This window comes from Equus caballus, chromosome 17 (genome assembly GCF_041296265.1).
Source record: "Equus caballus isolate H_3958 breed thoroughbred chromosome 17, TB-T2T, whole genome shotgun sequence".
Lineage (NCBI taxonomy): Eukaryota > Metazoa > Chordata > Mammalia > Perissodactyla > Equidae > Equus > Equus caballus.
Window position 1 is genome coordinate 33,056,307 of NC_091700.1, and position 15,476 is coordinate 33,071,782.

Sequence of the window (15,476 nt, forward strand, 5' to 3'; positions counted from 1 at the left end):
TACACATTTTTATTACTAGCTTACAAAGAACAGTACATACTTTGTCTTATTATAGTTTCATTAGGGATCTTATTTTTGGTTCAAGGCTTATCCTGAAATTGTTGTATATGCTCATGGTCATTATTCTATTTGCTGTCTGTCACTTCTACTTGCATAAACCTCGCCTTTTCCATTCATTTAAGTGACTTAAATGCTCTCAAACCCTGGTAGTAAAGGAAGTTTGTATTACCTGAGGGCTAAGCTGCTTCTCTATGGACTAGCCAAGACAGGACAAAGACTGGTGACTGATTCCAAATCTACTAGCTACCACTAAGAGGCTGATCCTTTTAGTAGATAATAATCTAAATTATGGTATTAAGTGTTTACTACATGCTAAGCATTGTGCTGGGGACATTAATTTTTTTTAGATATTGTTTTTATTTTTATTGAGGTAACATTGGTTTATAACATTATATAAATTTCAGGTGTACATCATTATATTTTGATGTCTGTGTAGATTACATCATGTTCACCCATGACTAATTACCATCATCACCACAGGCACGTACAAATCACCCCTTTCACCCTCCTCCCTCCTCTCTTCCCCTCTGGTAACCACCAATCCAATCTCTGTTTGTATGTGTTTGTTTGTCATTGTTTTTATCTTCTATTTATGAGTGAGATCTTACGGTATTTGACTTTTTCCCTCTGACTTATTTTGCTTAGCATGATACCCTCAAGGTCCTCCCATGTTGTCACAAATGGCCGGATTTCATTTCTTATGGCTGAGTAGTATTCCATTGTGTATATATACCACATCTTCTTTACCCATTCGTCCCTTGGTGGGCACCCAGGTTGTTTCCAAGTCTTGCCTATTGTGAATAATGCTGCAATGAACATAGGGGTGCATATATCTCTACGCATTTGGGTTTTTATGTCCTTTGGATAAATACCCAGCAGTGGAATAGCTGGGTCGTATGGTAGTCTTTAATTTTTTGAGGAATCTCCATACCATTTTCCATAGTGGCTGCACCAGTTTGTAGTTTTGATTTGCATTTCCCTAATAATTAGCGATGTTGAACATCTTTTCATGTGCCTGTTGGCCATCTGTATATCTTCTTTGGAAAAATGTGGTGATCTTCTGCCCATTTTTTAATTGGGTTGTTAGTTTTTTTGTTGTTGAGATGTATGAGTTCTTTATATATTTTGGATATTAACCCCTTATCAGATATACAGTTCGCAAATATCTTCTCCCGATTGTTAGGTTGTCTTTTCGTTTTGTTGATGCGTTTCCTTTGCTGTGCAGAAGCTCTTTAGTTTGATGTAGTCCCATTTGTTTATTTTTTCTCGTTTCTCTTGCCTGGTCAGACATGGTACTTGAAAACATGCTGCTAAGATGGATGTCGAAGAGCATACGTGGACACTAATTTTGAGTAAGAAATCATTTGTTTTCAAGGAGCTTATTGTCTAATGCAGATGTGATAGTATCACTGTTGTTGAAACTACCGGAGAGGAGTCATTTTTAGCCTATTTCCTTTTCCACTTAAATCTTGTCTTTAAAATGTTATATTCAATGTACTTGTATCTTTCTACTTATCCCCGATTTTCATACCTTCAGAAACTGAAGTAGCATAGTCAGTAAAAAATGGAGGCTCTGGATCCAGACGACATAGGCTAGTCATGACTCCACTATTTCCTAGCTCTGGGACATCGGGGACCTAACCACGTCGCGCCTGTTCCCTCTGCTGTTGTTAAGTTAGGTGAGTCATTACACACTAAGTGCTCAGAACTGTGGTGGGCACAGAGTAAGCGCTCAATAAATGTTAGGTATTATTATGATTAGTTTGCTTCTCTAAAACATCAGAAACAATCTAATTCTGATTTTTAGGGGTCAATTATTTTATAATTACTATTTGTTAGCCTTTACAGTATCTGAAAACACAGGCTTCTGATGTTACTAAGTAAATACATTTATTAATATTATGAAACTTTCTTTTTAATAAAGAATTTCTAATTTCTAATAACATGAACTCAAGAGAGAAGGATTGACAGGAGGTAAGAGAGTAAGTGCAGTAAAAGTAAGTAAAATTAGGAAGGAGACAAGTAAGACTGTATAAAAAAGTGGATACCTTTGTGACCAAGTCTATATCCTTTCTTTAACATACAATTTCCTAGGGTTTGATAGATTGAAATATGGGTTTAATATCGATGAATTTGTATATATTTAAATACATGCTAACTTTATTTTTAAATCTCTGAACACTGTTATATGATTGTGCTTTTTATTTACGTTCATGAGAATTATGCAGGCACTTTAGAGTACGAATAATTGCTTCTGTCTTCTGTTTAAAGACTGTATTTCTCAGAATCATAAGAATAATCTAAATAAACAAAATTGCTAAAGCAAAAGAAAATCTGATTTTGTTTACAAACACCTTAACATTTTTTTGTTGTCGTTCCTAAAGGTGTATACAAATTTTTCCTTACGGCAGTTAATTCTTTAACATTATCAAAAGGCAGACAATGGCATAGGTTTATTCCAGCTTTATTTAAAATTTTAATTGCAAATGAAATAATATGACACGGATGCATAAGAACACAATCAATGATGGCAAATAAGCTAATTCACTTTCCTGGGTTGTTGAAGCCTCCAGGCCCCAGTCAGATATCGAAGTCGTATAAAAAGCAGGTCCTTGCCCATCTGTAGCCAGCTCCAAAATGGAACTAATTTAGAACCTGCAATTTAAAAATAAACAAATAAACTCAGGAGAAAATATATCAGTGTAAAATAGTATTTTAGAAGTCAATCTACATGACCTTGGTGAGCTTCTGGTAACCTTATTATTCATATTGTTAATGTATGTATGTATTTATGTGTGTATGCATGTTAAACATTTAATTCCATCTGTACGTTTAAAGATGACTTTTGGGGACAAATTTTCACGTTTTACACGCTGCTTTTCAGTCTCTCATGTACTACAGAGAATCAGCTACACCTCCACACATAATACAAGTATGGATTAATAATCTTGAGATAAGTCCAAGACAAAAATCCAATTTTTATTCTAATTCTATCAAAGACTCTCAATCAGCTAAAATAAATACCATCTTGGCTAGGCCATCTTCTTGTGCTGTGATTGCCAAATGGCAACATGCCAAGCCCAGTTGACTACATGAGATTTGCCTCCTTGAACATGTTTTAAAAGCCCTTGCTTTGACCCCGAGGGATTTCTTTTTAGTAGGAAGTGGAGCTCCACCCCACTCCCCCCAGTTCAGGTAACTGGGGTGCTGGCTGGTAAAGTGACATGGCCAAGATCAGTACTAATCACTGACAATTTCCAGATTGGAGCATTGGGGCTCCAGCTGCTTTCTCTTTTTCTTTCTTTTTCCCCCCAGCTTTACTGAGGTTTAATTGACAAATAAAATTGAAATCTATTTAAAGTATACAATGTGATGATTCGATGTACGTATACACTGTGAAATGATTACCACAATCAAGTTAATTAACACATCCACCTTAATTATGTTTAAATCATGGACAAAAGAATTAAACATCTTCAAAGATGAAGTGAGTGGTTTCTCTAAAAACAACAAAAACAAAACATCTTGAAGTGAAATGAAACTTGGATCTAAACTGTGACAATTTCAGATGGCCCTAATAGGGAGGAGCGACTGACTATATGGCCGAGGGTTCTGGGAACAACTAATACAAAACTACTCTTTGAGTGCTGGTTATTGAAAAATAATACACAACTATCTCTGAAATGCAAATGAGCAAATGATATAAATATGAAACACATTTTTACTTTTCCCCACTTCATCTTCCCATAGAGTCTATGCTGGGCATAGATCAACACAGACAGATAACAGAGTTGATCACTACAAGTCTGAGCAATCCTTTTACCTGCTTCCCAGTCCCCTTTGATCCATACTGCTACTGTGGAGATTAGTTAAATTTCTGTAAACTCTATTCGATTCAGCAAGACTCCAAGAGGTTTAAATTCGTTCTAGACTGTATAGTTTGTATGATTGCCAGACCGGTTCTTAATCTTTTTCTGTCCCTAAACATCTGAGGTTACAGAGCAATAATGGCTTACTGCAACAATGACTTTCCAGAGGAGGCCATGCTCACCTGGGGGACAGGTGACTTTGAAAGTCTCCAGATGATTGTTAACTGTTCCCACACTGTTAACTGATATAGGTTCATTCTAAAGTAAGCAAAGGAGAAAACTAGAATATGTTTTAAATTCTATACAGCCAGAGTAGTCTACACTTTTCTGAACAGGAATTATTAAGAATTATGATAGGGGCTGGCCCCGTGGCCGAGGGGTTAAGTTTGCGCGCTCCACTGCAGCAACCCAGGGTTTCGCCGGTTTGGATCCTGGGCGCGGACATGGCACCGCTCATCAGGCCACACTGAGGCAGCCCACATGCCACTACTAGAAGGCCCCACAAAAGAATTATGATAGATTTCACATTATTACAGATCTTAGAGATCTTTACGTCTTCACATTATTAAAGATCTTAGAGATCTTTTTGAACATATGTACAGATACAGTTAAAAATTGGCTGTGAATGGATTGTGGACATTTGGAGTAAAAACAACTATAATTCCTTATTTAGCTTTGCATAGTGGTTTGCAGGTACTCAATACCCACTGAGTTATGATTATCCAATGAGTAATACAATACTAAAATTACCCAATGAGTAATACAATACTAAAAAAAAAAGGTGATGCAAACAATAAAGTTTATTTCTAGCCTCAGATTACTGTGATCTTGTCTACTGTAGCAAGTTTGATTGAATTTCTTGGGCAGAGCAGTAGGCCTACTGAAGACCTCAAGAAGAGACTGAAGTAAAAGAGAAGGCAGTGAGCCGGGTGGAGGGTGGAGGGGATCAGCAGGCAGGCAGTACTCTCTATGGAACAGCCTCTCTGAGTCAAGACAGCTGAGTAGGCCCGATGGGAGCAGGGGGGAGCATTAAAGCCAGCTGACTTTATTGGGCAACTGTATTTCTGACGTCTCCCCCACCCCCACATAAGATCAGCTGTAACATAAACAGTATACTCACCTTCAATTTCAGTCCAGTTGACAGCAATTTCTGCTATTGGAATTTTAAAGAACTGTGCTATGTAAAGCAGTTCTACGTCAAATGCCCTGAAATAGAATATATATTGATATTTATTTTTAAAAAGACAAATAGAGTGTAATTAAATCTCTACCTTGGCAGGTTTTAAAGAAGCTTACATGGCAGATGTAAAGCTTATACTGTTAAACTGAAGGTCAGATTCACATAAGGTCAAATAAAAGGTAAGTAGTTCAGGAGCTTCAAGGCAAATAAAATAATTTAGTGTGTCATTGCATAACATTTAAATGAGAAATATGCTGTCTCTATCACAACTCAGAAACCCCAAGGATAAAAATGGCCTCTTGGGCTCCAAGAGCAAATTTAATCCTGGAAATTTTCATGATCCATGGTTTGCAATCCTAGCCTTAATTAGCTCAAGGTACAGAACTGACAGCATTTTCAACTGATTCAGAGAGCTAATAAAGCGGAACTCTGAGGAGCTCTTGGAGAGAATGTTCTAAATCACTTTAGAGTTGCTTGATTACATTCTACTGTCAAAGGATCAAGGGTTCTTTTCTAAAAACAGGGTGCCTAGGGCCCCATCTTTTCCTTTGCCCTTCCCCGTGCCATCGTGGACAATACAGCACTGGCAGCTGTTGAAAGTGAAAAGCCAGTTTAGACTGGTCGGAAATGCTCTTTGGGCATAACTAATACATACAGAGGAAGTAGATATATTGTCTCTTTCTAACATACACCGTTAAAAACATCTCCAGTCTCAATTCCCGGTCATCCTTCCTTCTACCTATGAAAGGTTTCCTCCTCACAGCCCCTCGGTTTAGGTCAAATCTGCTTTCCCTGACTCAGAAGTTTTCCTGGGCTCTGTTTACAAAGTTCTCTGAACCAGCTGCTTCCTTTCTCTGGCATCAAGCGCAGGAAGAGAAGCAGCACTACCTGTTAACCTTCATGCTCTTTAACTGCCCCTAAAAGTGCTCAAGTCCTTCACGGTTCTGCTTTGATCCTTGAGTCATCAGGCCCTCACTTTCTAGACTACATGGAACACACTTCAAACTTTCAGGGCTTGGTTTTAAAATATTAGCATAGAGAGGAAAATGCCTAAAACCCACTTCTGTTTGATTTCCCTGATCCAAGACAACTTGAATTCGCGAGTTTTGTTTTCTTGGCCATAATACCACCACCATCCGTTATGCAACTAGTTTAAATCCCAAATATTTGGATAATTCAACGAGAAAACTATTTTTTAAAACACTTAATGCTTTTTCGTATCCTAATAAAATATTTACTTAAGATGATAAACCATTTACAAAAGTGTTCTTTGTATTTTTAAAAGGACTATGTGAAACTTCCGTTAACTAGAATTGTGACACTCATGAAAGGAGATAATCTGAATATTAAGCCTTGTGCTTAACCCTCTCCTTTAACACAAAAACAAAAATTTACCTAATGGGCTGAGTTAGTTCTAATGATATTCAATAATCTGAACAAGATTATTAAGTGTTTTTCTAAGAATATCAGTATATGCTTAGTGACTTATCAAAGACACAAAACAACATAAGAATGATGAAAGGAAAGGAGGAAAAAAGCACTGATTAATTGACATTACTTTATATTAAAAAAATCCCTTAAAGGGCTATTTGTTTTCTAAATGATTACTTTTTTTACTCTATCTTTCTTCCCTTAAACATTTTAGATGAAATGAAGACGCTTATTTTTTAAAAATTGCAGTAAACTTCACCGTATTATAAGAGACCAATCTGTTACCATAGCAAAGATTATAATTAAAATACCAAGTACTTCTGCACGGAACTGTATGCTACTATGGAGAAGCAGTACAAGGCTTATTCTCCAGTAAGATGCCTCCATGTGTTTTTGCAAGTGTGGGGAGGGCAGAGCCCCCGTGTTTTCTTTTGTTACTCAGCTCTTGGACTAGCTGTTACCTCACGAACAGATGTATTCCTGTAGAAGAAAGGGCACGCTGAGACTCTGGGAAACACAGCAGACACACACGTACCCGACCGTTCACTCCTGAAATTCCACTGAAATTAAAACAAGGATGGAACAGACACACAGGAACAAAGAGAAGAGGAGATGATAGCAGTAAAAGAGGAAATTTCAAAGTTGGAAAGTAGTTGGACAAGTGGTAACTAGGGAAAGTAGACAATGGCAGGGGGAGAAGCCTAGAAGCAGGTTAAGGGGTGCCACAGAACGCCCAAAGGCTCAGAAATCAGAGCCTCAAATGACGCCTGCAAGTGGGTGTGCAGGTGGGTTGCAGATGGGACGACTCACTGAAATCTAGATGAGATTCTCCTTTCCTCCAAAGATTCTGCGAATGCTGGCAGGCAGGCTCATATCTCCTAGGCAGGAGACCGAGGGATCCCATTTTAGTGAAAACGACCAGCCCAAAAGGTGGCGACAGTTAGGAGTTTCCTACACAAAATGGCCCCACTATTCAATCTGTAGTGAAATCTACGAGTCAATCAGAGGCTCTGACCATGCACACAGCTTCTGATGAGCTTTTTTTAGTATCAGACTAAAGACATCTGGGATAAACTGTAATGACTAAAACAAAGGAAAAAAATTGGTGCAACAGACACAATGCAGGGAAAGAAGAAAATGTCAAAGTTTTAAATGAGACATTAAGAGAAGTAGTGGAAGATATAGTAGTCATGAAACAAAGAGAGATTTTTTTTTTAAAAGTGAATATTGGAAAACAAGAGTTGTAGGAAATTAAAATTTTCATAGCAGAAATAAAAATTCAAAAGGAGGGCTGAATGATAAAATTGAGGAAATCTTCTCAAAAGAAGAAAAATAGAAAAGAGGAGAGAAGATAAAATTATAGGATCAGTAAGGAGGTTCCATATCTGTTTTATAAGAGAGAAGAGAGAAAAGGGAGAGAGGAAATTGTCAAAGAAATGATTAAAGAACATTTCTCAGAACTAAAAGACAAGAGTTTCCAGATTTAGATGGCCTACTGAGTACCCAAGAAAACACATGAAAAAGGGCCACATAAGTCTCTGAATAATTTTAAAACACTGAAGCAAACTTCCAGAGGGGGATGGAAACAGCATGCCACAGACAAAGAAGCAGGATTCAGATTATCTACAGAATTGGACTTCTCCACAGAAACAGTGAGTGCCAAAGACAACAGGGCCAGGCTTTCAAAATCCCGAGGAAATGATTTCCAACCTCTAATTCCTTCTCCAGTTAACTATTAGACAAGTGTGAGAGTAGAATAAAGACAAGTTTTCACATGCGAGGTCTCAAAGTTTCCTTCTCATATTTTTAGCAAGTTTAACAGAGGACGTGTTCTACTAAAACAGGTGTATAAACCAAGGAAAAGGAGATCGAGGACAGGAGCTGTGCAGCCGGCCAAAGAACAGCTAGAAAGAGCCCATGAGATGTCCCCAAGAAAAAAGGATCAGACTGGCGCATAATCTGATGCGTCAGATCATACTGAGAAAGAATTTATACTCCTGAAGGAGTGTGAGCGTGAGTAAGTGACAGATTCACAGGAGAATAAGGCCAATACAAAACTGCAGATATGGGGCCAGCCCGGGGGCGCAGTGGTTAAGTTTGTGTGCTCTGCTTCGGTGGCCCAGGGTTTATGGGTTTGGATCCTGGGTGTGGACCTACACCACTCATCAACTCATGCTGTGGCAGCAACCCCATACAAGATAGAGGAAGACTGGCACAGATGTTAGCTCAGGGCCAATGTTCCTCACCAAAAAAGCAAACGAACAAAAGAACCTCCAGATATTTATTATCTCTAGGAAAACAAAAAGTATGATAAGAAAGGTGATATAATCATACTGTATGCTACAGCCCAAATGTGAATTATCTTCACACAGCTATAACAATCAATACTGATCTGACCAAAAATTATTTTAAAATTGTATGAGGAGTGTAAGTGTGGAGGGTGTACAGGAGTTTAAGAGAACTAAATACTTATCCACTGATTTCCTATTTTGGAAAGTAACATCTAAAACTGGAAAATGGACACAGCTATGCAGACCCATTATTTTGAATATGAAAGCAAATACCACAAAGACAAAGTAAAAAGATGAAAGTAGCTACAGCCAGGGCGTAGGGATTGGGGATGGCGGGAGATGGGGCAAAGGACAACTGTTTTTCTGTTATAAGTCTTATTGACTTTAAATCATAAAAATGTATAACATGGATTAAGTATTTATTGAAGGAAGGACATTTCAAAGAATCCACTTTTAAAATTACTCATAAAGTAGGTCAAATTATACCTTAACATTAAATGGAAAGAATTTAGGTGAGGTACAGTTCTGCAGATGGAGATGATATATATATATGTATTTAACATTACCCAAACTCAAGCCTCTAATTCTGCATCAAAGAGATGCCTATAACTCCTCAGTTGAGGGAAACAATAGACAAAATAAACAAATGAGATTTCATCAGACTAAAGAGCTTCTTCAAGGCAAGGGAAAACAGGATTGAAACAAAAAAACAGCCCACTAATTGGGAAAAAATATTTACAAGCCACTTATCCGACAAAGGCTTAATCTCCATAATATACAAAGAACTCACACAGCTTAACAACAAAAAAACAAACAACCCGATCAAAACATGGGCAGAGGACATGAACAGACATTTCTCCAAAGAAGATATAAGTATGGCCAATAGACACATGAAAAAATGTTCATCATTGCTAATCATAAAGGAAATGCAAATCAAAACTACACTAAGATATCACCTTACACCCGTTAGATTGGCAAAAACATCCAAAACCAAGAGCGACAAATGTTGGAGAGGTTGTGGAGAAAAAGGAACCCTCATACACTGTTGGTGGGAATGCAAACTAGTACAGCCACTATGGAAAACAGTATGGAGATATCTCAAAAAGTTAAAAATAGAAATACCTTATGACCCAGCCATCCCACTACTGGGTATCTATCCTAAGAATCTGAAATCAGAAATCCCAAGAGTCCCTTGCACCCCTATGTTCATCGCGGCATTATTTACAATAGCCAAGATGTGGAACCAACCTAAATGCCCAAAAACTGATGATTGGATAAAGAAGATATGGTATATATACACAATGGAATACTACTCAGCCATAAAAAAGGACAAAATTGGTCCTTTCACAGCAACATGGATGGACCTCGAGGGTATTATGCTAAGCGAAATAAGCCAGACAAAGACGAACTATATATGACCCCACTCATAGGTGGAAGATAACATATAGACAAGGAGAACTGATCGGTGGTTACCAGGGAAAACGGGGGGTGGGAGGAGGGCACAAAGGGGGAAGTGGTGTACCCACAACAAGACTAACAATAATCTACAACTGAAATCTCACAAGGCTGTAATCTATCATAATCTTAATAATAAAAAAAAAATCCAACCCGTATTAAAGGTCAAAAAAAAAAAAAAAAAAAAGAGATGCCTATAGTCTTTTAACTTCAGCTGTCCTCATTGATGTTTTCTAATACCTAGAAAGTCTACTTGACTTGGATTTCCTGAAAGTTAGGAGAAAAATTTCAATGAATCTCTGTTACAATAAATTCTTAAAAAAGAACAGTCTAGGGGCTGGCCCCGTGGCCGAGTGGTTAAGCTCGCGCGCTCCGTTGCAGGCAGCCCAGTGTTTCGTTGGTTCGAATCCTGGGCGAGGACATGGCACTGCTCATCAAACCACGCTGAGGCAGCATCCCACATGCCACAACTAGAAGGACCCACAACAAAGAATATACAACTATGTACTGGGGGGCTTTGGGGAGAAAAAGGAAAAAAAAAAAATCTTAAAAAAAAAAAAGAACAGTCTAAGGTGACACTTAAATGGAAATAAGGAGTAAATGCAGAACTTGGTTTCTATAAGTTATGCTGCATAAGAAAAAAGTACATCTGTTCTTTAGTCTTTCTTGACTTAAGTGCAGGAACAGACAGGTTTCAATAAAAGCCACTGATGAAACATTACTGTGGTGAAGGGTATACTGCTAATCAAGTCGATACATACATATTTGGTGGTTCTCCTTTACAGGCACAAAATAAATATAATTAAACCCTAACGAGAGATACAAGAGGCTAAAATTTTAAGTCAGATCAATAGCATGTCAATCAAGTCCAAAATAAATGACTAAAAAAGCATGCACATGAACATAAAATTTAAAGAAGAAAAAAATTAAAAAATGTTCTTTAACTAAAAAAAAAAAAAAACCCCAAAACACTAGAATTGTGCTGTCCAACAGAGCAACCAAGAGCCACATTTGACTACTGGGCACTTGAAATGTGGCTAGTCTGAACTGAGATGTACTGTAGCTTGAAGACACAGTACAAAGAAAAGAATGTAAAATATCTCAATATTTTTTCATATTGAGTGCATGATGAAATGACAATATTTTTATACTGTTTTAAAGTATATTATTAAAATAAATTTCATCTTTCTTTTTACTTTCTAATGTGGCTACTAGAAAATTTAAAATTACATGTATGGCTTTCATTTGTGTCTCATATTATATTTATATTGGACAGTGCAGCCCTAGAACAATCCTGACAAGGAAACTTCATGATTTTTAAGTTATCACCCTAACCCTAATGTACTCCATTTCATAATCCTTCCTTTCAAACTGCAGAGAACCCTAGTTCTAGACGTAACGGCTGATGGCTCAATGCCCAATGCAGAGGAAGGCATCAAGAGTGGCTTCTTAAATTAGGTTCTCTCATTTTGGAGTCCATTAACTATCAGGATGTTTTATTCTTTAACATAATAGAAACATGTCTGAATCTGAAGACCAAATATACATTAATTAAAATTTTTTAATCTAGGAAAAAAAGATTGAAAAACATGTTTGAATGATAATTTTCATTCTGAAATTATAGTTTCTTTAAAGTTATTTGGAGGGCTATATGATATCTATTTCTAGGGAGACTATAGATCTTTGCAAATAGATGCAAGAAAGTTGTAGAGACTACAAAAATGAACATCTACTGAAATAATTATGCAGATTCCCACCATGAAAAGAATTCACATAGAGCCCACGACTAAGAGTAAGTATTAATTCTTTCAACGATATTGAGTACCTACGATGGGCCAGGCACGCTATCAGATAGTGGAATATACTAGTAAACAAAATCACATAGGATTCTTCTCTTGTGGAGCTTATGTTTTAACAGAGAAAAGGAAACATTACACAAATAAGCAAAGACTACAGATGTGATAGGTGCTATGAGAAAGGCTTATGGTACTGCAACAGTATACAATTAGGGGCGTCTGATCTAGTTTGGAGAGTGAAGCCAGGCTGTCCTAGGGAAGACCTGAAGGATAAGGAGAAGGTGAGAGGCTGAGGGGTCGGGGTGAGAAGGGAAGAATCTGCATGTGGAGACTCTGGTGGGCCAGACTATGCAATCAGTGCTGATATTGTGTATCAGTACACCTGTCAAGGCCACAGAAGGGGCCAAAAGGCAATGGGAAGCCACTGAAGGATTCTAAGCAGAAGAGATGCATTTGATTAATCACTTTTAATTTTTGAAAAGACCCCTTGGGCTGAAGCATAGGAAGTGATGATGTCCTGGATGGTGGAAGTGAAGATGAAGAGAAATGGAGCGACATAAAAGCTAAAATCAACAGGACTGGGTCATGGATTGGATATATGGAGGGGCTGTGGGGGATGTTGGGGCTGACCCCAAGGTTTCAAGCTTCTGTGTGACAGCGTTATTCATTAAATAGGTTGAGAGCTGAGGTGAGGTCCAGGATAAAGATACGCTGAGGGAACAGGATATTTCAAGACAGAGAGCTGGGAAGTGTTGAATACCAATGGGTTAATTAAGATAGTAAGTGGTCATATTAAACATGGTCACTGGGATTAACAACATGGGGTTAACGAGGTGTTTAGATGGAGGGATGGGGGAAAATCCATAGTAAGGTAGGTAAGGAGTGAGTGAGAAGTGATAAGATGGAGACACTGAATATAGACAACTCTTTCAAGGAAAGGTTTGCTGTGAAAGGAGAGAGGGCTAGAGCTGGAGGGGTGTTTGGGGTATCAATGGAGAGGGTTTTTTTAATGGCAAGAGAAATTTAAACTTGTTTCAAGAACTGATGGGCAAGATGTGGTTGAGGGGAAAAGGCTGCAGACACAAGAGAGAAAATAAGCCAAAAGGATTAGGCTCTTAGAAGGTAGAAGGGGATGCAGAGGTCAAAGCATTGGCTCTTAGGCAGGAGAGCGAACTTACTCCTATAAAAGGAAGGGAAGAAGAGAAAATGGGTACCCTTCTCTTTTTCTTTTTTCTTCAAGGAAAAAAACAAAGCTGAAGGAAAGGGGATATTTTCAGGCCTCCCAATTTATACTGTCTACAATTAAGGTGAATACATAAGTTTATACCCTATGTTTGGTTTGACATTTTCAAAATAAGATCCAACCCAGTAAAAGGATAAAGGCACAGATTAAGTTTACATATAAAAATGTCAATCTGTTTAAATCTGGAGGTTCATTGTGAGAACACAGGGCTGCCTCTCATGACCTGGAATACCTTCTGTATAATAAGATATACCACATACATGCTGGTGAGGAACCTACCATCGTTCAATGTGTAGCGATGAAAACGTCCGCGAAGCTGCTTCTCGAGTTAATAATTTGAACCCACACTGTGTGTCCCTGATTCCTTTGACACAAAGGAACCACACCAGAAAGTGGAACCCATACATGAGAAGAGTACGGAAGTAAGAACGCTGAAACAAAGACAAAATAGAAATGATTTTTCCATTTATCTATAACAGAGACATTGAAATCACCTGGCCTGTACACAACTGCATTTTAATATTTAATTGACTGGTCGATGAACACACTGTTCCATTCCCTTCACTGGCAAAGCATTATACAGAAAGGGGGAGGATGCCTACTGCTGAGCGGACGGAGGCTCTGGAGAAGCAGTTACTCACGTCCTGGTGGTTGAGTGACAAGAAGCAGCACAGTACCGGTGAGAGGTCAGGGCCTCAACCTACCAGAATCATACCACAGCAGTTCTGGGCTGCCATGAGCAAGGAGAACATCTCATTCACCTACATATTTTGTGCCTCTCTGCCCAAAATATATTCCAGTTTCAAAAAAGGTGACAGTTACCAGAATATTTTGCAAAAGCAAAACACTAAGATTTGAACCTGAAGTTTGATACCTAGCTAAAGAGAATATTGATAAAAGAGGTACAGCAGAGTGTCACGGAAGTTACAGACTAGAAAGAAGTTTGAAGCAAAAACCCTGTCTCTCTAATTAGGTAAGACAGATATCTGATTAAATATATTTTAAATATAAGTTCTTTAATACTTTGGATATTAAACTTAAGTAGTCTTTAATTCTGAGTATTCACTGCTGTCATTAGTAATTAATTTTATTATTAGTAGTAACAGGACATAATATTCCATTATTCATTAAACATTGCAAACTTTAAAACATAGTAACAATAGATCATTATCATTGTATTCAAGACTTTCATGTTTAGGATTAAAAAAAGATAGGAATCTCAACATTTTTTATAACTAAGGTAACAGACCCACGTGATACATGCACATAAGGAACCTATTCAGAGTCTGCGGAGAACATTTAATGTCTCATACTATTAAATAGAGGTCCCTTCCTCCTTTTGGATTTTGCTTTTCATAATTGTAATCTTTAGTACTGTTCTTCACTCACATGGCTTTTTCTATCATTACTGAGCAGAACCATGACTGACCAGCGATGACACGACATAGTAGAAAAACGCCACTGACCTGTGCAGATCTCTATTTGAATCCCGGCTCCACTAACAACTAGCAGGGTGACCTTGAGCAAGTTACCTCAACTCTCAAAGTCCCACTTTCCTCATTTATAAAATAGGAATGAAAATGCCTACCTCATAAAGTTATTATAAGGATTACAGGAGATAATATTAAAGCCTTTAGCCAAGTGTTTGGCACAGAAAGTAACAGGAACTCAATAAATGTTTTTAATATAAAGGAAGAAGGCTTGAAGCTCACTTTAACCTCCCGACTACAATTTCACTTGTGTATTAAATAGGGCAGGAAGGGAAGGAAGAATAAAATACCTATCTATAAAGTATGTAAAACAAACTTTTTGAAAGCATCTAGCACTTCTTATTATCTAGAATCATTAGTTACGTTTTGATGTAAATATGTCTTACCTCTCTAAGTAGGGCAGAAACCTCATTTTAAAATACTCTGGGAATCTCACAACAGCTTGCTCAGTGCCTTCCATATAAAATACTTCCAATAAATACTGGTTGACTGATTAAACCTCCAAAAGAGTATTTATGCTTAGAAAAGAACAAATAGAAATTGAAAGATAGAAAAATAAAAATTAAAAGGTAGAAAAATAATACCTATATTCTCCTAGAATGATTTTTAATGTGATTTAGGTGAGCTTACTAGTTACCAAATAAAAATATTTACAACTGCT

The 15,476-nt window shown here is 37.6% G+C and overlaps 1 protein-coding gene across 4 annotated transcripts in view; it reads right to left on the reverse strand.

Moving 5' to 3' along the window:
• Positions 1-2,508: 2,508 nt before the first annotated feature.
• ALG5 (ALG5 dolichyl-phosphate beta-glucosyltransferase) overlaps positions 2,509-15,476 on the reverse strand; it is a 42,289-nt gene continuing 29,321 nt past the window's right edge. For all 4 annotated transcript variants that reach the window (XM_070239582.1, XM_005601149.4, XM_001496358.7 and 1 more), the window contains 3 exons: positions 13,605-13,756; positions 5,050-5,135; positions 2,509-2,715 (listed from right to left, as the gene is read on the reverse strand). In XM_070239582.1, the coding sequence (XP_070095683.1) occupies positions 2,600-2,715; positions 5,050-5,135; positions 13,605-13,756 (354 nt within the window). In that variant the 3' untranslated portion in view covers positions 2,509-2,599. The remainder of the gene's footprint in view (positions 2,716-5,049; positions 5,136-13,604; positions 13,757-15,476) is intronic.